The 21,925-nt window shown below is 50.7% G+C and overlaps 1 protein-coding gene across 1 annotated transcript in view; it reads right to left on the bottom strand.

Annotated features, from left to right (window-relative positions):
• Positions 1-798: 798 nt before the first annotated feature.
• Positions 799-21,925, bottom strand: part of LTBP2 (latent transforming growth factor beta binding protein 2) — a 157,682-nt gene continuing 136,555 nt past the window's right edge. Inside the window, 20 exon segments of the mRNA XM_006865607.1 lie at positions 799-944; positions 1,247-1,396; positions 2,041-2,183; positions 2,185-2,482; positions 3,017-3,184; positions 3,270-3,407; positions 3,635-3,763; positions 5,141-5,224; positions 5,344-5,535; positions 6,346-6,489; positions 7,315-7,440; positions 7,739-7,870; positions 8,488-8,610; positions 9,362-9,490; positions 9,582-9,704; positions 10,356-10,481; positions 11,053-11,178; positions 11,483-11,605; positions 12,680-12,799; positions 17,770-17,889. Of these exon segments, the coding sequence (XP_006865669.1) occupies positions 799-944; positions 1,247-1,396; positions 2,041-2,183; positions 2,185-2,482; positions 3,017-3,184; positions 3,270-3,407; positions 3,635-3,763; positions 5,141-5,224; positions 5,344-5,535; positions 6,346-6,489; positions 7,315-7,440; positions 7,739-7,870; positions 8,488-8,610; positions 9,362-9,490; positions 9,582-9,704; positions 10,356-10,481; positions 11,053-11,178; positions 11,483-11,605; positions 12,680-12,799; positions 17,770-17,889 (2,840 nt within the window).

Here is a 21,925-nt window from a genome sequence, read left to right as displayed (position 1 = left end):
CCCAAAGCTACAGAATATTTTCTTTGGACTTGTATAAAGGCCTGACTCTCCCTTCCTTACTGACTTCTCATACTTTTCAAAATGCCTTCTTGCTGCTTTCTCAGGCTCCTTGCTCCTTTTCATTTGAGTGTTTTACACTCAGCAAGCTTGTATCAGTCTTGCTTCTCTGAGATGAGGGGATCTTCTTTCCCTCCCTGGGGCCACAGAACTGGCTACCAGATGGAGTTGTGGCAAAAAGGGCCTAGACCGGGCTGGCTGAGTGACAGTGATAATTCTTGAGAGGGACCATGAGGGTTACTCCCCCAAACCCCCCAAAACAAAACAAAAACAAAAACCCTTTTTTGCTCCACACATTCTAAAGGACCCTCCCAGGGCAGATGTAGCCTCTGTCTGGAATCATCAGGATGCCGACGTGCGGATCATGGCTGGAAAGTGGTGTCTGCAGTGGGAGGCAGAAGGATCTTGCCCATTTGTACAGCTGGAGTGGGGAGCTGAGGGCCATCCTTTGGTAAGCATTCCATAGCAAGACCAGGGCAGGTGGTGAACTGGGCCTCATGGCCAAAGGCTTAAGCATTGAAAGCATTTGGTGGTTTCTGAGCCAAGCAAAGACATGGCGGCATGGAGGCAGTGTGAAGGCCAAAGCCTAAGCTGAGAGGAAAGTGGGCAAGTGGCCAGGAGCTGGACTCAGGGCCGCCTGCCTGATGTCATCCTGGTGTCTTCCCAGTGAGGTAAGTGTCCTCAAAGCTCCCCAGTGGTGGCTGGGGGCCATTTTCAGGTAGCTGCCCACACCCGTCCCTGCTACTCCTCGGCAGCGCAGTGCGGGGGGTCTGCCATGGACACGTAACCTGACGAGCAGTGACAGCGGTAGGAACCCTCCGTGTTCTCGCAGTGACCATGGGCACAGAGCGCGGCAGGTCCATCCAAGTCCTCACATTCATTCACGTCTAGGAGGAAGCAGGGAGGGGAGAGCTGTAGGCAGTCCAGGAGCCTCTGGCCTGCTGTCCCTCCTTGCTGTTGACTCCTAGGGGTGGCAGCTAAGGCTGAAGTCACTTCCCCAAACTCAGGGATGTGAAGCACATGGTGGTGAGCTCATGCTCTGCTTCCCCTGCCCACCTCTGTCTAGCACTCTCATGGAAAGGATTCCCGTCCCCATGGACGTTCCAGCTGTCATGGACTCTGTAGGACAGCTGCACGTGGCCTTCTCCACACAGGCCTCAGGGCCCTCCCTCTCCTGACTGTGACTCACCCACACAGGCCATGTGAGCTGTGTCCAGCTGGAAGCCCTCAAAGCAGTCACAGGTGTAGCCCTCCCGCACACGCACACACCGGCCATTCTCACAGCCGTTCAGGATGCCACACTCCTCAGCCTGAAGCCCCTCGAAGCCGGCCTGCTCATCTGCTGGGAGGGAGTTACAGAAAGAGGTGCAGGTCTTAGACTCTAGTCTCTCCAAGCCTGGATCCACTGCTCTTGGGGGTTTTCCCGCCAGGGTGGAGGTCATACAATTCTCACAGAAAGGTGCTAAACACTCATACAGCCATGATTGTAGAGGAACCTACAGGGGGCAAAATTATGAAAACTTCTTAAGACATAACCAAACATCCTGAGGGAATGAGTCAGGGCAAATAAAAGGTAATACTGTTTAAAAATAAATATGTGCCATTTTAGGTGGGGGAGTCATGCATGGCTTGACGGAAGTGCCCCCGGAAGACTGGGACTGACTTCTTCCACAAAGCTAGAGCTCCTGAGCAGTTGGGGGCCTCTTTAGGAGTTTCTGGTTTGAGTGTCAGTGTTTGGGGGTTGTGGCCAGTACTGTGTTCACTGCGCAGGTGCCAGGCCTGACCTGACTTCCTTATTAGAATCCAAATCCTGAGTGCTGGGGTTGTCAACAAAGCAGGCCTTTAAAGTGACTCAAAACCCTTAATTCACATTTTAAAGCAGGTTATTCCTCACACTGTGAGAGATATGGTGGGTGACTTGTTAACCAAATGAGAAAAAACAGTCTTCTCACTCTGCTCTGTGGCCCTGTGCTAGTTCCTCACATGGGGTCATTAGGTCTGACCCAGGCATTTGGAGTTGACCCTGAGTGACCCATGTGAGGAGAACGTCTGACTTGGTGTGTCTTTTCCCTTCCTCATGACTAACAGGAGAAGGAAGTGAAACTGCTTCTGCGCGCAGCTTTCCTGTGTTTACAACCACACAGACCTGGCTGGCTGGCCACATAGTGCAGCTGGGCTTCTGGAGGCTGCAGGGGAGACTCCAGGATGGTTGTGCGGTCCCCTGGGTGGCTGGCCGTGTGGAAAGGTGGCTCAGCGATGTTGTCCTCAGGGCCCAGGTAGTTGTAGAAGGGGGCTCCATCAGGGCCATAGAGACTGTAGTGCAGGTCATCAGACCCAGGGCCATACTCGTAGCCTGGCCGGAAGAGGACCCCGGCCTCCCGCTCAGCTTCGATGCGTGCCACGTTGCACAGCTGAGCGTAGACCTCTGTCAGGGAGGAGGGAGACAGATGGTGGGCCCCAACCCCTAGGAACTAGAACCCAGTTGGCTGCTTCCCTGGTTCTCCTCTCCCTGGGAGTGTGGTGGCTCTGTAGGATAAGCACTGGATTGCTAACGACAAGGTCAGAGGTTTGAGCCCACCAGCCGCTCCATGGAAGAAAGATGAAGCAATCTGGCCCTGATAAGACAGAGACAGCCTTGGGAACCCTGTGCACGTTCACTGTGAGTTGGACCTCCCCCTGGGAGAGATGGAACAGCAGCAGGTGAGACAGCGTAGGGGAAGTGAAGAATGCAGCTGTTCATCTCCTTGTCACAACCACGCTCCTCTGGGAGCTCTGGGCAGCGAACCCCTCCCTCCCACATGGTTCCCAAACAAGAAGGATCAAGGCCCCCGGGCTACCACTATGACTACCCCACTCTTTCTTTCTAACTCTCCCCATTCCAAGGTGAGGGTATTCCTCTGACCTGGGGCCAGCCCAGCTCTGTGGGGTCTCCATGTCCCTCCACTGAGCGACCTCTCACCAGAGTTCCTGGGGGGGCACAGGGCACACTGCTGGCTCCAGGCTTCGCCGTCCTGGCAGCAACATTCTGTGTATGTAGTGCGGTGCCCACGCAGAGGCTGGCTGCACAAGTAATTGGTGACTTTTTTCCAGCAGATGTCCATGTGGATGTCATGGTCAGGGAGGTCGTCTGCTAGCACAAGGCACAGAAGCATGTAAGCCCCCCAGGCCCACCTCCACACCCCACGCTACGCTGCTAGTCCAGGCCCACTCACCCACGTTGCTGGTGCTATTCACACAGCGCTGCCGGCCAGGGTCCAAGACGAGTGGGGGGCTGCAGAAGCAGTGGAAAGAACCTTCTGTGTTCACGCATTCGCCGTTCTCACAGGCCAGGGCTTGGCACTCATCATGGTCTGCGGTGACAGGAAGGAGGAAGAGCAGGGTGGCTGGCCGCAGTGCCAAGGTGACCACCCACCGAACACCTACCTCCCTGTGACTGATGATGAAGCCCAGCCTGGGAGACCCCTCCTCGGGGATGCCTTTCCACAGGTCCCACATACACACCTGACAGCCCCGTGGCCCCCCTCACCTCAGACCTGCCCACCACAGTGGACATCTTCCCCAGGAATGGGACTCTCACCCTCACACTTCTTGCTGGAGGCATCATAGCGGTAGCCGGGGTCACATAGACAGATGTAGCTGGGCACTGTGTTGAGGCACCGGCCATTCTGACAGAGATCCGGCCCAAACATCACACACTCGTCGGCATCTGTGAGAGGCAGAGCTAACTCCAGGGCAAGTTGGGAAGCAGTATGAGGCAGAACTTATGACTGGGGTCTGCAAAGCTGGACTCTGGGTTTGATTTCAGGCTCTGCTGTTTGGACAAGTTACTTAAGTATTCCTTGCCTAAGTTTCCTATTATAAGATGTGGATTACAGTGCAGTGTGGCACTGTAGGAGAATCACTGGACTGCTAACCACAATATTGGTGGTTCAAACCCACCAGCTGCTCCTTGGAAACCCTATGCAGAGTTGCTATGAGTCGGAATCGACTCGAGAGCAAATAACAATATAGTAGTATAGTTGACTCTTGAACAACATGGGTTTGAATTTCGTGGGCTCATTTCTGTGTGGCGCTAAGTCCTGGTGTGGTGCTGTGGGTGAATGCACTGGACTGCAAGGTTGGTTTGAACTGCATGGTCAACGGTTCAAGCTCACCAGCTGCTCCTCGTAAACCCTATACAGGGTCGCTATGGGTTGGAACCAACTCAGCAGCACTTAGTAACAGCAACAGTCATCTCTGTGTGAGTGGCTTGCTTCTCCAGTAAAAGCCAATCCCTTACCCTTCCTTCCCCCAACCAGAGAGACGAACTGCTGAAGTAGAGGTGATTAGCATCACACGGCATTTTGAGCGGATACTCACACCTGAGCTCACTGCCCGAGCAACAGGAATAATCCACAAATGAAGTGGGTGGGAGAGTTCATACCCGGTCTGTTCAAGGGTCAGCACCCCTCCTACTTACCACTTAGGTAAACTGGTAGGAGGATTAAATGGTGTCATGTATGTAATGGGAAAACGATGAGACTTCTTGCTCCCACAAAGATTTACAGCCTTAGAAACCCTATATGTGGTCTTTGGAACCCACTCCACAGCACATAACAGCAATGTATGTGAAGTACTTAGAAGAGTGCTTTATCACCAAGCAAGTTCTCAAGGAAGCTGCTTCTGTTTCTATTATTCTCCAGCTTCAAGACTGGGGCACTGAGGGGCCACCTGAACCTCCCCACGGTGAGACGGGTTCCCCAAGGTTCTGGCTTCCTAAAGGGGGCCCAGGAAAGAAACAGACACCTCTATGCAGGAATACTTCCCACTCTGACCCCATGTCCACATGTAGCAGTGATGAAAATCAGTTCAAGGCCTCAGAATTTGTTTCTGGAGACTTTCCTTCAAGGGAAACTGGGGCAAGGCTTGTATGGACCCTCCAGGAAGAGCTTGGTTCAGAGCCTTCAGCTAAAATCCTGCAGGGGGTCAGCCCTGGCCCAGAAAGGAGAGATGCTACCTGAGAAGCCAGGCTGGGTCCCTAGAGAGGTCCCAGCTTCCCTAGAGGTCTCCTGCAGGATTAGGCTGGGGCATGCAGAAAGGTCACCTGTGTACGTGGTCTGTCCAAACATCCAGGCACCTTCCACAGGGATGTAGCCTTTACCGCTGGGGCAGATCTCACTGAATTCCACTGTGCGGGGAGGAAACCAGTTCAGGGAGGGAAGAGGTCGGCTGTCCTTACCTTCTCCCCTCTTTTCAGTGTTGCCCTGCAGAGCTGAACATTAGGACAGGGGGTCCCTGGGTACTTACCTGAGTCCTCTGCTGGGCAGGGCTCGCAGGCGTCTCCCCAGCGGGTGCCCTGGGTACAGCAGCACTCGGCCTGTGTGGTGTTACGGCCCAGGATGCTGGAACAGGGCAGCTGGCTCTCCTGCCCAGTGTAACATTCCATGCGGATGGGACCGACGGGGTGGTCCACTGTCGGAGCCTCAGAGATACTCTGACCTGTGTGTGAGTATTGTTATTGTCCGCTCATGGCCCCACCAGCCACCCCAGCCCTTGGATTTAATTTTTAAGTCTAACATTCATATTGCATTTTACAGTATTGACACTCTCACTTAAAGGGGTGGATGTTAAGAATATCATCACACTCCTTCTACAGATGAGGAAGCTGAGACTCAAGAAGCTCCATGACCTGCCACATGCCACACAGCTCCTGAGTGAGACAGTAGCAGCTCCTCTGAAGCCAAAGCCCCTGGCTTCCCGTATGTCACACAGCCTTCATTCCTGTAGTAGGGCCCCCAGTCCTGACATATTGATGGGCAGCTCCTACTCTAGTCTTGTACTTCATAATGTACCTCAGTCCCTCCCGCTCACACCCTCTGACTGAGCTGAGTAGTAACTGCCATCAAGCTATGGCCTCCGTCAGTGAAGGCCAGGTGAGGCCCAGTGGTTCCAGGATGGAGTCGGACAAGGAGAAGCTGGTTTAGCTGAGCTTCAATCTCGCCCACCCCCACATCCTCCACCCAAAGGGCTCCCAGGAGTTGAGGGAGGATTCAGGGTCCATCAAAGGCAGAACCTACAGTTTCTGGGACCACCCTAAGTCAGCTTCTGTGCCTCCTGTGGTGTTATCACAGCCCTGCCATCTCCCAGACACCCCCTAGCTCTGGTCTTGACATTTGTCACAGGTTCTATTCCTGGGCCACACCCCTCCCCACACTGTACCAGCCCTGTCCAGGCCCTCTCATAACCTGCCTTGCCTGCTTCATGCATGCAGACAGGGATGGGGAGGCTTTCCTGTTTGCAGGGTCTCACCTCCAGCCGCCCGCGGACGGCAGCGCCCCTCCTGAGCATCGTACTCCTCCAGGTCGCTGGGGCAGAGGCATAGGAAGGAGCCCTCCACATTCTCACAGAACGCAGCCCCACACACGGCCAGCATGAGCTCACACTCGTTTACATCTGTCAGGCGTGAGGACAGGCGCATGGGCCGAGAAGAGGCAGCCCTGCCCAGTAGGCAGGCATTCATCTCAACCCCACCAAAGAACCCCCATACAAAGTAGGTACGAGGAGGAGCAGATGAAGAGGGGCTGGGGAAGGAGAGAAGCTGAGAAGAGTGGCAGAGAAAGAGGGTCACAAAAGTGGACAGGGAGGAAGGTTCCCTCTGTGTGCATCCCCCAAGGAACCTAGAGAAAGATGTCACCTCCGCGCAAGTGCTGGCGCCCCCTGCCGGTGGAACGTGGCCATGCTTCCCCACCAACCCGCCAAGCTGTGGGATGGAGGGAAACTCTCTCTACTCCTGGAAGCCTTCCCACTCCACAGGCCCTATGCCTGGGTGTGAGCCCTGCTGGCCTATGCGTTGTGTGTTAGGCTGCTAACCACAACCCTATCAGCTGCTCCACAGAATAAAGATGAAGCTGTCTGCTCCCGTAAAGAATGACAGCATTTCTACCCTGTCCTGTCGGGTCACTGTTGTTGTTGCTAAGTGCCGTCGAGTCGGTTCCGACCCATAGCGACCCTGAACAGGGTTTCCCAGGCTGTAAATCTTTACGGGAGCAGAAAGCCTCATCTTTCTCCCGCGGAGCAGCTGGTAGTTTCGAACTGCTGACCTTGCGGTTCGCAGCCCGATTCGTCACTAGAAGTTGGAAACGACTCGGTCGGTGGCTGTGGGTTTGACTTGGTCACCATGAACATTTTAGGAGGCGGGTCTTAGGCTCTCCCTCCAGGATGATAAAACTGGTGGCAATGGGAAGGGCCCAAGGGCCTGGTAGCCCACAAACCTCTCACCAACACAGTCCCAGCCTGAGGGCGAGGTCTCAAAGCCCTGGTCACAGAGGCAGCGGAAGGAGCCGTCAGAGTTGTCACAGAAGCCATGGTTCCCACACACGGTGTCATTGGCACACTCATCTATATCTGTGGGACAGTGGGGCCAAATTATAGGGCCTCTCTTTTCTTCTCCCCTATCCCCTAACACCCTTCTAAACCGGAAATATTTATTTGCTTGATCTGTTAACACTGACATCTACCAAAACAATTCCTAAATACAGGATAAGAACATGCAAATATTAATATTCTCTTCAATTTTTGTGTAAGCTCTGCAGTAAAGAAAAGATACAAACTTTAAACAACTGCAGAAACTGTGTCTTTGGAAGGAAAGAGAGTTTGTATATTAATTCAAAAGAAGTGAGCCCTCCTCTCCGCCCCCACGCACCGATGCAGTCTCCAGACGGGGTCATGTGGAAGCCCTGCTGGCAGGCCAGGACACAGCGGAAGGAGCCAGGGCTGTTCTCACACCTCCAGGCTCCACACACGGAGCCCGCAGAGTCCTCACACTCGTTGATATCTATCCCCGGAGCCACAAGAGAGGGTGGAAAGGGCACAGAAGCAGCCCACTGCTTTAGCCTGGCCTATCTGGTAATACAAAGTCATGGCCTGCCACCGCTGGGGTCCTTAATCTGGGCCCCATTCCTGTGCTCATCTCAACCCTAGTCCATCAAGTTCAGGACCACAGCCCCCTTCCCAGCATCTGGGAAGACAATTGCTTGCTAAGAGGACAGCCCTGAGCTCCTAGCCTTGGGTGAGCCCTTTTCCCTCTCCCACTCTCCTGACAGGCCGGGCCCTTTACACCAAACCTTCACCATGGTGTGTTACAGAGTTGGCCCCACAGCTGTCTCCCTTGCTCAACTTCAGGATTGCCCATAATTGTCCTATTTTGCCCTGGCAAAACACCTTGGACCTAGAAGGTGTTCAGTAAATGCCTACTGGAATGAATCAGTGTGGCGCGTTAAAGGAGTTATGCCAGAACAAGGATCCCAGTGTCTTCATTTTGTGACCTGCAGACAGCCCCTCAGGCTCCACAAATGCATCACCCAGTGGACGATTTTTCTGCAGGAAGTGCTGTTTCCTGGGAGCTGAGGGTCAGGCAAGGGTGGAGGTGGGCAGTTGTGGGGCAGCCCTTACCCACACACTCCCCACCCTCCGGGGAGGGCTGGAAGCCAGCCTGGCACAGACAGCTGAAGGAGCCCTCGGTGTTGACACAATGCCCTTCTGGACACTGGTCTGCTGCGGCACACTCGTCCACATCTGGAAGAAAAGGCCCAGGGGAAGGCCAGGATGCTCAGGGTGAGAGACCGTCAGAGAAGTGGGAGAGCCCAGAGCTGGTAGCCAGGCTGGGGCTCTATAGGGGAAAGGGGGAGGCACTGCAGAGAGGGCACATGTCTTCCTGAGCGCTGAACGCCCATCCAGCCTCCCCTCCCTAGGTGGGGACATTCTAGTTTAGTAAACCAGTAAACCAGAAGCCAAGTGCACTCTGACTCATGGTGACCCCCATGTCAGAGTCCAACTGTGGCTGGTTTTCTGGAAGTAGATCATCAGGTCATTTTCTGAGACACTGCTGGGTGATTTGAACCTTCAACATTTTGGTTAGCAGCAGCATGTGTGACTCCTCTGTTCCATTATTGATAAGTGTCATTGAGTCGACTCCGACTCATAGTGACCCTGTATAGGGCTTCTGAGAAGTGGCTGGTGGGTTTGAGCCGCTGACCTTTCAGGTAGCAGTCCAGTGCTTATCCTACAGTGCCACACCAGGACCTTGTGTTGTTAAGTGCTGTCAAGTTGTTTCCGACTCATAGTGACCCTTTATAAGGTTTCCAAGGAGCAGCTGGTGGGTTTGAACTGCTGATTTTTCAGTTAGAAGTATTTATCCTACAGCATCACACCAGGACCCAGTACTAATAAGACAATCCAGGACAACCAACCAGTTTTTTTTCCTTCAGACATAGTCTCTAGCGCCCCCTGCTGTCAACCAGCAGGCATGGCCATGCTGGCTTCTCACCCAGGCAGCTGGTGTCGTCCCCGGCCGCGCTGGCAAAGCCTGGCGCACAAAGGCAGAAGAAGGATCCGTGGCTGTTGAGGCACTCGCCGTGCGGTGCGCAGTACTCCTCCCCCACGCACTCGTCCACGTCTGCAGTGAGGCGACGGGCATGGTGTCCGCTGTGGACCACTCCACCGCGCATGCCCTCACTGTCCCATGCCCAGGGGGAGAGGCCACTCACCCTCACACACGGTGCCATTGACCAGTCGGAAGCCTTGGGGGCAGAGGCACTTGTAGGAGCCGACCACGTTCCTACATTCGCCTCCCCGGCAGCTGCTCTGGGGATCTTCACACTCATCCACATCTAAAAGGCGGCACAAGGGAGGCTGGCGGCTAACGGGGAGGTGTCCAGAGGAGACTGGACCCATGGGGGCCTCATCCTTTATAAAGCAGCACGCCTTGGGGGAAGAGGCTGACTCATAGCTGTGCACCTCTCCCCAATCCCTGCCTCAGCCGGCCTCCTGCAACCGTGGGGGTCCTTGGCCTGGGAAGGTCAAACCTCACTGTTCTTGTTTATCAGGGTGGAGATGGTTTAGACTTTACTGAGAAACAAGGGGAAACCAAAGAGACTCTGAGAAACCGAGGAGGTTTCTTAACTTTCGAAAAGTTGGTCTTCAGGTTGCCTGGACATTATTTTCAAAACACAGTCCCACAGGCTCTCCCATCGAAGTTAGAAGAGCCTGTTAGAAAAGAGATTCCACGCCTCCCTCCTACGTCTGATTTGGTGGGCCTGTTCTATCAGGCCCAGGAAACTGGGTGTCTGACAAAACGCACCAGTGAAGCTGACCTACTCTGGAGTTTGTGAACTTGGTCCACTAGACCCAGGACTGTATTTGCCCACCTGCTCCTGTTTGGGGGAGGGTGAGAATAGGTGTCCCCAGGTCACCAAAGGGGCCTCTCTCCAAGGATGACAGGTTAGTGTCCCGAGTCCCCATATGCAGTAATAGCCTCTTACCTTCACAGGTGCGGCCCAGGGGGCTGGGTCTGTAGCCAGTCTCACAGTCCGTACAAGAGAAGGAGCCCACAGTGTTGGTACACATCCCCGAGGGACAGATTCCCGGAAAGGCACACTCATCTAGGTCTGGGTCAGTCAGACAGCAGGTCACCCAGAGGACTGGAAGGGCTACCCCAACACCACAACCTCACTGCGCCTCTAGCCTCCCTCTCTGACCTTGTAGGACACTCTGGGGAAGGTCAGTGCCTGACTGTGGATCCCCTCCCAGAATTGCCACTTGTCTCCATGACTCCTTTTCCTCCTGTCCCCACCTTGGAACTTGAGGAATCTGACATTGGCAGCCCTTCTTGGGTAAAAGTCAGTGTCGGATTATCCAACAAGCAAGGCAAGCGTGGCTTACTTGTGCCTATTTACTAATCTGTAGTGAACATTTTATACTTTTCACCACATCAAAGATTAGTAATAAAGCACAAGTAAACCTGTGCTTATCTTGTTTATTGGGTAATCTGCCCCTAGGTCAAGTCCATTTACAGGGCCCAACCTAAAGACCCTCAGTTTCAGGGATGGGCCATCCTCTGGGTGGCTTTAATCTCAGGTCAGCCCAAAGCTGGGGGGCAAATGGCGTGTTCTTTGGGAGATATGAAGGACGGCATTCTCTGCTCCTCCTTCCCACACCTCTCCCTACCCTCAGAATTACCTTCACAAGCAGTGCCATCTTCATTTACCCAGTATCCGCTCTCACAGGCTGAGCAGACGAAGGAGCCCTCAGTGTTGAGGCAGAGGCCAGTGGGGCACGCAGCCCGGCTGGCACACTCATTGACATCTGAAATGGGTCATTGGGTTCTGTGGGGAGGCCATACCCAGGGCACCCGAGACTGACAGGCCGGCCAGGGGAGGGAAAGGACAGGACTCAGCATTCCACAGAGCAGGTGGTCATTCAGAGGGATGTGGGACCAGGAGTAGATTCAGGGGGTGGGGGCACAGGAGAAGTCACAAGCTAGATTGGACTGCTAACCTCAAGGTTGGCGGTTCAAACCCACCAGCCGCTCTTTGAAAATGCTATGCAGGGTTGGAACCGACTCGTCGGTACTTAACAAGAGGAGGTAGGATCCTTCAGATCGTTATACCTTGGCAGCCCTTCTCATCTGAGGTGACCGTGTAACCCTGTTCACAAGAGCATTTAAAGGAGCCGTCCAGGTTGATGCACTTTCCATGGGTACAGACCCCCGGGGTCAGACACTCATTCACATCTGTGGGAGAGAAGTCCAAGATGGTGGACGGTGTCTTCTCCTTCATGCAACCCCGTATCTTGTTGTTAAGGACCATCAAGTCGGTTCCGACTCAGTGACACAGTATAGAATCTCCAAGGAGCATCTGGTGTGTTTGAACAGCCAACCTTGCTGTTATTGGATTGTTCAGAGCCACAGCAGGGCTTTATCAATAGGTTTACTGTAGCTCAACTATGAGGCTAGGGAATCAGTCTTCAGGGGAGCCAGAGGCCACCCTGGGGCCTTGCTGCCTCTCCTGCTCCTGGCCCCAATACCTTAACAGGGCAGTATGTCCCCCCACAATGGAGTTCACTTCATCCTACATTTGTCCTAGAAAAGAAGGCCAGGGTTGCGTGGGCCTATCTGAGGATGCCTAGTGCGAGGTGTCCAAGATGCTGGACTCACCTTACAGTGGGTCTGAACCACTCTGGCCTCCTACCTGCCAACCAGACTGGTGTGATTTCATGTTCCCAGCCCAACAACCAACTGCAATGGGTGGGTGGGTAATGTGGAAAGGCCAGGCCAGTCTTGAGGGCCTGGGAAATATCTGTCCTCTCAGATCTTCAAAGCATGTATTCAAAACTCAGCCTTCCCTCCCCCACTGGCATTCTGAACCCTGGGCCCTTCTTCCTGCGGGGGCTGAGGGGAAAGAACACTCCTACGGCTGACACATAACCCCTTCTGGGTTAAGGCTGCTTAGATGTTGAGTAGAGATGCAAAAGAGCTGATGACTCTGCCTCCCTAGGAATGGCAGAAGGGTTTGGCTTAAGGCTGACCGCACTAGTTAGTCTTCCTCATCCTCTCCAACAGAATCCAGCCACAGAAGCTTCTAGGACCTTGAGCTATATAGCTCCTGGACAGATCAGACCAAGGAGCAGAAGGGGTCCCCACCCTAGCTGATTCAGAGGACAGAGCAGCACACACCCATCATGCCCAGTACCATCAAGGCTGGGCCATGGAGGACAAGAGCTTCAAAATTGCTTCTTTCTGACCACCTGTGTGTGGTCTCAACCAGAGGTCCCAAAGCCAAACAGTGTCCTGACAAGCAGCCCTTACCTACACAGCTCCCGCTCTGGCCCCTGTAGCCCTCCTCACAGGCCAGACAAGTGTAAGAGCCGGGGGAGTTGACACATCTCCCATCAGGGCAGGTGCCAGGATGACGGCATTCATTGATATCTGCAAAATAACAGGCCCTCCCTTAGTCAACCCTGGGAACCACAGCACATGGGTAGGTCTGTGAGGAAGCAAATCCTTGACCCTGCCCTGGGTCGGGAAGAGGGAGGTCATTTTCTATGCAGATGAAAATAGGAAAGAGTGAGTGCTGTCCTGTGTTCCCAAGCTCTGGTCATCAACTCCACCTCCCACCCACTGTCTGAGACAAAAGCGAGAGATGGAAGAATTTAAACATTAGAAAGAGAAACTCCCTGGGTGGTTGCAATAGTCCATGTTTACCAGTAGCTGTGGGAGGATCAGAGAGCTTGCCTTTGTAAGCTGGGCTCTTTGGGGTGGACCTTTAGATCTCCCTGGTGAACTCCCAGTTCTTTACAAATGGTGACTATTACTGGAATTGGGTGTGCTTGGCCCAGCAACCAGTTGGATTGTTGCCAGTGGTCTTAGAATAGATCACCCAAGGGCAATAAAGGCAAAATGGGTTTCCTTGCACCAGGAAATGAGGCCTGAGGATGACTACTTCATCTTGGACATGATCAGGACAAAACTGGATGCTGTGGGAGAGGTTGGCAAGCTGTTTCTGTTGGAGCAGTATCAGACCTTTCTTCCACTTAGTAGGGCGCCTAGCACCTATTCTAGTGAGATCCCCGCCAGAAATGATGAGCCTGAGAATGAACCAACCAGGAAGACAGGGCCCAGGGGGAGAGAGGTTAGCCGGTAGTGAAAGAGCAACAAGGAGAAGGAGGTGGGAGGTCTTGCTCCCAGGAGATGTAGGGCAGGGTTCTTCCCAATGAGATCTGGCATCCTGCAGAACCCAACAGAGCAAATATCCCTAGGCACCCAAGGAGGCTAACTTAGGGAGGTCATATCATGGGGACTAAACTCTGGGAGCATAGTGGTTATAAGCTGGGCTGCTATCCTCAAGTTCAGCAGTTCGAAACTACCAGCCATTCTGCAGGAGAAAGATGAGACTTTCTGTTCCTGTAAAGATTTACAGCCTCAGAAACCCTATGCAGGGTCACTTAACAACAACAAACTCTGGGAAGGTGTCAGGTTGTTTGGACTGCAGGACACATCAAAGACCCCTGTCCCTCTGAAGCCTCAAACCCAGTGTGCCAAGAGGGTCCAGAGTAGGAAGATATCCCACAAGCAGGTGGTCATTCAGAGAGCTTGAATAGGAGACACCTAGAACTTTCCAGGACCAATGCAAGCAGTCTTGAGGATACTAAAATAAAACTCATCTCTGGAGACGGCAGCCAAAAGGCCCAAGGTGGGTTGTGTTGGCACCAGGCTAAAATATTCTAAGGTTTCTACAAAGGCAGAAGTGGAGAAAATGAGAGAACTGAAGGGTCTAGGCCCACCCATTTTAACCACCCAGGAGAGAGCAACCATGGCCTAGTGGCCTTGGTTGAAGTAATGATGGATGAAGGAGGATGGACAAAGCCATTGGAAATGATGAGTGATTCCTGCTTCAGGGATGTTAAGACTTCAGAGACAAAGAGAAAAGAGTTTGAGGCAAGGATTCTCCTCAGACCAGGCTGAGAAAAAATGAAGTGTTTGTACCTCCTACCCGGGGATCAGGTGATATAAGACTGTATTTACCAGGAGTCCTGGTGTAAGATAAGCAATGGACCACAACGTCAGTTTGAACCACAAGGCCAAAGGTTCAGACTCCTCGGAAACCCTATACAGGGTTGCTATTAGTCAGAATTGGCTTGAAGGCACTTAACAACAACAACCTCTTTACCAGGAGCAAGGAGCCTTGAAGTCTATCTTGCCCAGCATAGCCTGTGGAGGTGGTATACAAAGTGTTTAATGCTGGGCACTTAGGAGCCATGTGTCACTAACTGAGCACTAAAGAGTCCCAGATCCCCACTTTCGGGCCATGGCAGGCTTGCGCTTCTCAGCCCCATGAGATTGGGTGGGGTCATGGGATTACTGCTGGCCAATGTATTATGAGTGAATACGACATGTGTAATTTATGGAACAAAGCATTTAATTGTGTGTAACCCTCCCAAGTGCTTTTTAAATAATTTTCTGTAGAGACTGGCCACACTTGAGATACTAGCTTGTCTTGAGCCTGATTCTAAAATAAGAAAACATGACAGACATACAGCATTGGTGAGTGGTAAGCCTTGGCCATTCTAACTCACTAAGATTGGGGATATTTGCTAATGCTACATAACCTAGCTGGTCCGAATGCACTACTGCTGGCTCTCCCCCGCAGTCCAGAGAGTATCATACATGGGAGATCTGTCAGCAAGTGGGAGAGAGAGGGCAGGAGATGGGAGCAGTCTGGAGTCTTTACCTGATTTGGGTCAAGGCTCTCCTGAATCGAGTGAATGAACATAACTGAACCAGTAACCAAGTCAATCACAAGGAGCCTGATGAAGTTTCTGGAAGAAGTGGATTCTGTGGCCAGATTTCCAAAGATGGCTCCACCCATTTCAGTGTTTGGACTGGGGCCAGTCACTAGGTGAAGATTTTCTGCCTACCCTAGGGCTTGAGTTCCGGTGTGACACTATAGGATAAATACTGGACTTCTAACTGCGAGGTTGGTGGTTCAGACTCACCAGCCCCTCCTTGGAACCAACTCAAGACAGTAACAACAACTAGGGTTTGAAGTTTATCTAAAATTATGGTATGTTTTAGTAAGTTGTTGAGGGCAACTTACTATTACTGTTTTATCTATTGCTAGCTTTCCTAGCATATAGTTGGCACATAGCTTCCAGTTAAACAAATGTTTACTGACTAATCAACAGGAATATGTGCCTAAAACATCACCCATCACCCTCTTGGTGTGAGGCTGTTGAAGAGATTCCAAAAGATCCGCGAAAACAGTTACCTGAGGAGTCTGCTGCCCACAAAGACGGAAGCCCACAGCTTAACAGGACTTTAGCCTTCTAAGAGCATGGAGCAGGGTAGGGGGTGCTTGGTCAGCGGCTAGAAATTCAGGTGAGCTTGGATGAGGTGGGGTTGGACAGCAAAGACCCTGGCAGTCTGCAGGGGTCCATAGGAACCTGGAGACCAGGTATGATGGACATGCCATTGATCTGGTTGGATGGGCCATTCTCCAGACCACTCAGGCCTTTAAGCACAGCTCTTGAGTTTTAAGTGGGGAGTGTGGTTTCTTAGTTGGAGAAGGAAGGAACAGAGAGAAGAAACTGACTGGGTTCCTGGGGTGATGGGAGAGGCCTGTGGTTCCTGGTAGAAACTTGGAGAATTGTACAGACAACATCACTCTTTCTTTCAATAGACTCAGAGTGTCTGTTCCTGGGCCAGGAACTGAGCCTGACCTCCCCACGGAGGTGTGTGTCTAGCCCTTTCCTCTGGAAGAGAAGGGGGCAACTCAGAGGAGTGGATGGGAAGCAGGAAGAAACTAGGTGGGGCAAAGAACAGACCAATATTACTTAATATTTATAGTTACATATATTAGTGAAATCATGAAGACTCCTTTACTGATAGGCTGTATGTGCCAGTGGCAAAGCCAACTACTTGGTACATATTAGGTTATTTGGTTTTCACACAAGCCTCTGAGACAGGCATTAACAAAACCTCAAACCTAAACCTTAGAGTGAACGCTGACTCACAGTGACCCTAAAGGACAGTGTTGCCCAGACTGCCAACCTTCCAGTTAACCCCTGTGTCCCTCACATGGGCATTATGGTCTCCAGTTTCAAATGCCAAGACAAGAGTCAGACCCAAGCTTGGCTCTGACACACAGCCTGTGCTCTTAACACATCCTACTTGGTTAGCAAGCATTTCACACGTTTTTATGTTTTTAATGTTCTGATACGTTCTTGGTTCATCTCTGTTTTTAATAAAGTATAATGCCAAAAGAATAAGGTTGTCGTGATGCTTAAGTTAGGTGATTATCTAGTACCTGGCACAGGGACTGGTACACAGTACCGGCTTCCATCAAATACTGACTCCCTCACCTTCCTTTGTCCTAGAAATGCCAGGCTGTCTTGCCACCATCATGCTAATAGGGACAGGGCTACTGAGTAGGTTTCGGCTTTGACCATGTCTAAGCCTCGGTTTTAAAGGAGAAGCACCAAGAGGTGCTTGAAAGACCCTAGGTGACACACAAGAAACTTTCCTCTTGTGTGTCCCCTGTCCTACCCCTGCCTCCTTCTTCATTAAGACCTTCTAGATGCTGGTGTTTGCTTCCATTGTAGTAGTGGGAGAAAGCACACTCTCCTTTCACAAGGTACACAAGCCCACCCTTCACCTCCAGGGCTCCCTGGAACCAGGCAAGTCCTAGACAGAGAAAGCTGGATGCTGGGATGCATCTGAGCCTAAGTTCAGATCCAGGACAGGGTTTCTTTCCAGAGAAAGCCTTGATTTAGCCTCACTGATTCTTGTCTCAGCCGATCTTGGGAGCACGTGACCTAGGCCTCCTGCCAGCACCTGACACCCGTGGAAGTAGATCTGCCAGCAGGTTTTCAGAGCTGGGCTGATAAGGGAAGGCTATGAGGAGGCCAGGAGGCAATGTGGCAGCTTCCTTTTGGCTGGGCTTGGGAAGCTGGGAAGATTCTGGATTTTCTCATTCATTCATTCAGCAAAGACTGTTGCATGTTCTATCATGTGTCCATCTATGGCTAGCAAGGAGTTCACAGTCTACCTAACGCGATTTAGCAAGAAGGTCAAGGCCAAAGCCCCAGGTAGACAGACTCTTCCTCTTTTTCAAGAGAAGGGGGCAGATACCACAGAAACAGAAGGGACATTCTCGGGATCTCTTAAAGACAGAGTTACTTGTCCCCTCTCCACTGTGGACAGCAAACAAGATGCCAAAATATCATCAAGGGGACAAAAGAACTCTGAAACCTCCAGATGTGTCTCTGTCCACAGAAGTGGGCTCAGTCTCAAGGGGCCCAGTTGGGGACAAGCTAGAAGGGAGTTGGTGGTGGGCAGTACATGCCAAGGGACCAGGAGATGGAGTGGGTAGGAGGCTGCTCCCCGATTCCTGTTCTTACCTTGGCAGTGTCCCTTCCTGACCATGATGTAACCCTGGTCACACTCGCAGTGGTACGAACCCTCGGTGTTGGTACACTGCCCGCTGGTGCACACCCCTGGCTGTTCACACTCATCTATATCTGCAACACACGGAAGAGTCCTGAGTCAGGGCCACGCCTGAGGGGGTCCTGGCTTCCCTGCCAGAGGCCATACTGAGGCCCTGACATGGGAGGCATCCTTGCTGCAGCCACAATCAGCAGGAGGGTCCCCTATACCAGCTCTGACACGGATCCAGCACAGACCTCAGCTAAGCTTTAGCTCCTTCATCCCAGAAAGGGTTCTGTTTGGACCCCTCAGGGATCTTCCAGCTGTCCCTTCATCCTGATGTCAGACTGAGAACATGCCTTATTTGTTTCAGAGCCCCCCATGCCCAGCACAGAGGCTCACTAAGTGTTGATTGAATGAATCAAACAATCCTTTGTGAATAGTGTTTTCATCTGAGCGAGGTTTCATAGAACTGAACTCACTGGCAGCATGTGTGAAAATGCACTCACAACCAGACCTTCGGCCCCAGATGCACTGGGTAGGCCCAGGAACCTGCATTGTAATACTTTCCCAAGCAATTCTGAAAGAGTTGGTCCTTGCTTTAAGAAACTCTAACCCTATAGGAACAAAACAGGAAACCAGAAGGCAGAGCCATGTGTAGAAACTTGATAAGGAACTCACAAACCAATGGTCCTAAGACAATTTTCTGATGGATGGTGCTGGAAAAACATTCTCACTATATGGAGAAAAAGAAAACTGGGCTTTTCACTTAGTGCAAAGGTGCACTTCAGCTGGATTAACGCATAAATGTGAAAGGTGGAAATAAAAATGAATCAGGCTGAGAACCACAAGGTTAGCAGTTCGAAACTACCAGCTGCTCCACGGGAGAAAGAGGAGGCTTTCTGCTCCTGTAAAGATTTACAGCCTCGGAAACCCTGTTCAGGGTCGCTATGAGTTGGAACCGACTCTACGGCACTTAACAACAACAATGAAGGACTTCCGGCAAGATGGCAGACTAGGTCAATTTACTACACATACTTTCAACAAATATGTTGAAATATGCTGTGAAGCGCTTTTGGGACAGTTCAGACTCTTAGCGACCTTGTGTAGAGTTTTCAAGGAGCAGCTGGTGAGTTTGAACTGCTGGCCTTGTGGTTCAAACCGACCTTCTGATACAGTACTTTATCCCACAGCGTCACACCAGGACTCAAATATATGACAGACCAAATGAAGCAGACACGGATGAAAACCTTTGGAAACCTGAACTTCAGAGGAAAGGTTAGAGCAATGGCTTGACTGCTGTCTGGGAGGAGAAGTTGAACAGGGACAGCGAGAGAGGGAGACTTATTAGTGAACAGTCAGACAGATGTGGTGCAACCTTCTTGAACTTTTAAAAGCAGTTTTGGTGGTAGAAGGTGGCCTGGCAGAGCAGGTTCACACAGGTGAAAGGAAAGGTGTGATTCCTTTTTCATCCACACTCCTCTGGTGACCAGCTCCCATCCTAATCCTCTCCCTGCTCAGTCACATGGCTGAAAACCACGCCAGCATGATGTAGAGGCTGCCTATGTCACTTTGGTGCCTGGATTCAGGTGGGTTCAGTTCCAGACCTACAGAAACCGCAGAGCCACCAGACCAGCATTTAACCAGCTACCCTGTCCTAACAGACACTGAAACCTGCTCCTTTGAGACATCTGAATTGAGTGTTCTGCACATAGGTAACACGCAGGCCGAAAGAGACTCAATCTAAGGCCAGGAACCCTGCTCTCACATCCCTCCCACACTTGCCTCATGAACTCCCTGGCTTGTAGGAGTCCCCAAGAGTTTTCTCCTCTCTAGGTCCAATAACTGCACTGTTTTTTATGCTTTTGTTTCGGGATTTGATATTTTCCTTTTGCTGTTTCATTGTTTTTATTTGTTTATTCTTTCTTTCCCCTCTTCTCTTTCCATTCCCTTGAATTCATCCTTTCTCTTTCCACGTTTTCCCCTTTCTTTGCTTCTGTTTCTCATTTCGTCTCTTCTTTCCTTCCTCCCCTCATTGGTCTTTACAGGAGACATCAACTGTGCCCTACAGCCCAGCCACAATAGCCTCTGCAGCTCCACTGACTGGGCAAGAGCAAGTACCAGCTCCTGTTGCTCCTCATCAATGGCAGATCGAAGCCAACACCAGCCAAACCCACCCTAAACTGAGGTGTACGAACAGCAAGCAACTAAAAAGAGAAAAGAAGGGCAGGAAAATGAAATTATAGAAGATAAAAGTAAACAACATTAAAACAAACAAACAAAAAAAAAACCCCACCAAAAATCAACACTTAGAAAAATCAGGGAGAAGGAAGATGAAAAGAGAATTCAATTCACAATAAAAAGTTTTAATTTTTTTAAACTGCATTAAGAGAACATTTAGGAGATGTTTGTGACCTATGGCTGGGGAAGGACTCTGAAACAAAGTTTCAAAAACACTCAAGAAGAGGCAAAGGGTGAATTTCAATACAACAACATGAAAAATGTCTGTACAAAGGACATGTGAATAACGTTAGTGGGCAGAGGACAGTATCTAAACCTAGCAAATGAAATGTTTCAATAAACTGATGCAGCACAGGAGGCACTTACTCATCTATACCAAGAAATTTGAAAGACAGTTACCTGACCAACTTACTGGAAGAGATCCATATTTGTGCCCATTCCAAAGAAAGGTGACCCAATGGAATGCGGAAATTCTTGAACAGTATCACTAAAGCCACATGAGAGTAAAATTTTGCTGAAGATAATACAAAAATGGTTGCAGCATTACATCAACAGAGAGCTGCCAAAAACTCAAGTCAGATTCAAAAGAGGACATGGAACTAGGGATATTTCTGACGTCAGATGGAGCTTGGCTAAAAGCAGAGACTATCAGAAAGATGTTTGCTTGTGCTTTATTGACTCTGCAAAGGAATTCAATGGTGTGGATCATGGCAAACTATGGATAATATTGCAAAGAATGGGTATTCCAGAACACTTAATTATGCTCATGAGGAACCTGTACATAGACCAAGAGGCAGTCGTTAGAACAACAAGGGGATACTGAGTGGTTTAAAATCATGTGAGCCAGGGCTGTATACTTTCACCATACTTATTTGATCTGCATACTGAATAAAATAATCCATATTATTTTGATTATATGAAGAAGAATGTGGCAACAGGATTTGAGGAAGACTCAACAACAACCTTTGATCTGCAGATGACACAACCTTGCTTGCTGGAACTGAAGAAGACTTGAAGTACTTAATGATGAAAATCAAAGACTACAGCCTTCAGTATGGATTGCACCTCAATCCAAAGAAAATCAAAATCCTCACAACTTGGTCAATTAATAATAATACATGATAAACAGAGAAAAGACTGAAGTTGTCAAAGACTTCATTTTGCTTGGATCCCCAATCAAAATTTATGGAAATAGCAGTCAAGAAATCAAAAGACTTATCTGCATTAGGCAAATCTGCCCCCAAAGAGCAAAGATGTCAGTTTCAGGACTAACTTGTACCTGATCCACATCATCCTATTTTCAATCATCTCGTATACATGCCAAAGCAGGACAATGTATAAGGAAGACTGTGGAAGAATTAGTTTATTTGAATTATGGTGCTGGCAGAGAATATTGAAAGTACCATGGAATACCAGAAGAGCAAACAAATCTGTCTTGGAAAAAGTACAGCCAGATTGCTCCTTAGAAGCCAGGATTGCGAGACTTTGTCTCTCGTACTTAGAACATGTTATTAGGAAGTACCAGTCTCTGGAGAAGAGCATCATGCTTTGTAAAGTGGAGGGTCAGCAAAAAAGAGGAAGACCCCCAACGAGATGGATTGACACAGTAGTAACAAGAAAAGGTAGAACCAGGTAGTGTCTCTAGGAGTCAGAGCCCACTCGATGGCACCTAACAACATAACAACAAACCTAGCAAAGTATCTGTTGTTGTTGTTGTTGTTGTTATGTGCCGTTGAGTCGGTTCTGACCCATAGTGACCCTGTACAGCGTTTCCAAGGCTATAAATCTTTACGGGAGCAGAAAGCCTCATCTTTCTCCCATGGAGCAGCTGGTAGTTTCGAACTGCTGATCTTAAGGTTCACAGCCTGATTTGTAACCACTGCGCTACCA

This window comes from Chrysochloris asiatica, unplaced genomic scaffold (genome assembly GCF_000296735.1).
Source record: "Chrysochloris asiatica unplaced genomic scaffold, ChrAsi1.0 scaffold00079, whole genome shotgun sequence".
NCBI classification, from domain to species: domain Eukaryota; kingdom Metazoa; phylum Chordata; class Mammalia; order Afrosoricida; family Chrysochloridae; genus Chrysochloris; species Chrysochloris asiatica.
The sequence above is the reverse complement of the archived record's forward strand: the minus strand, read 5'-3'. Positions and strand labels throughout refer to the sequence as shown.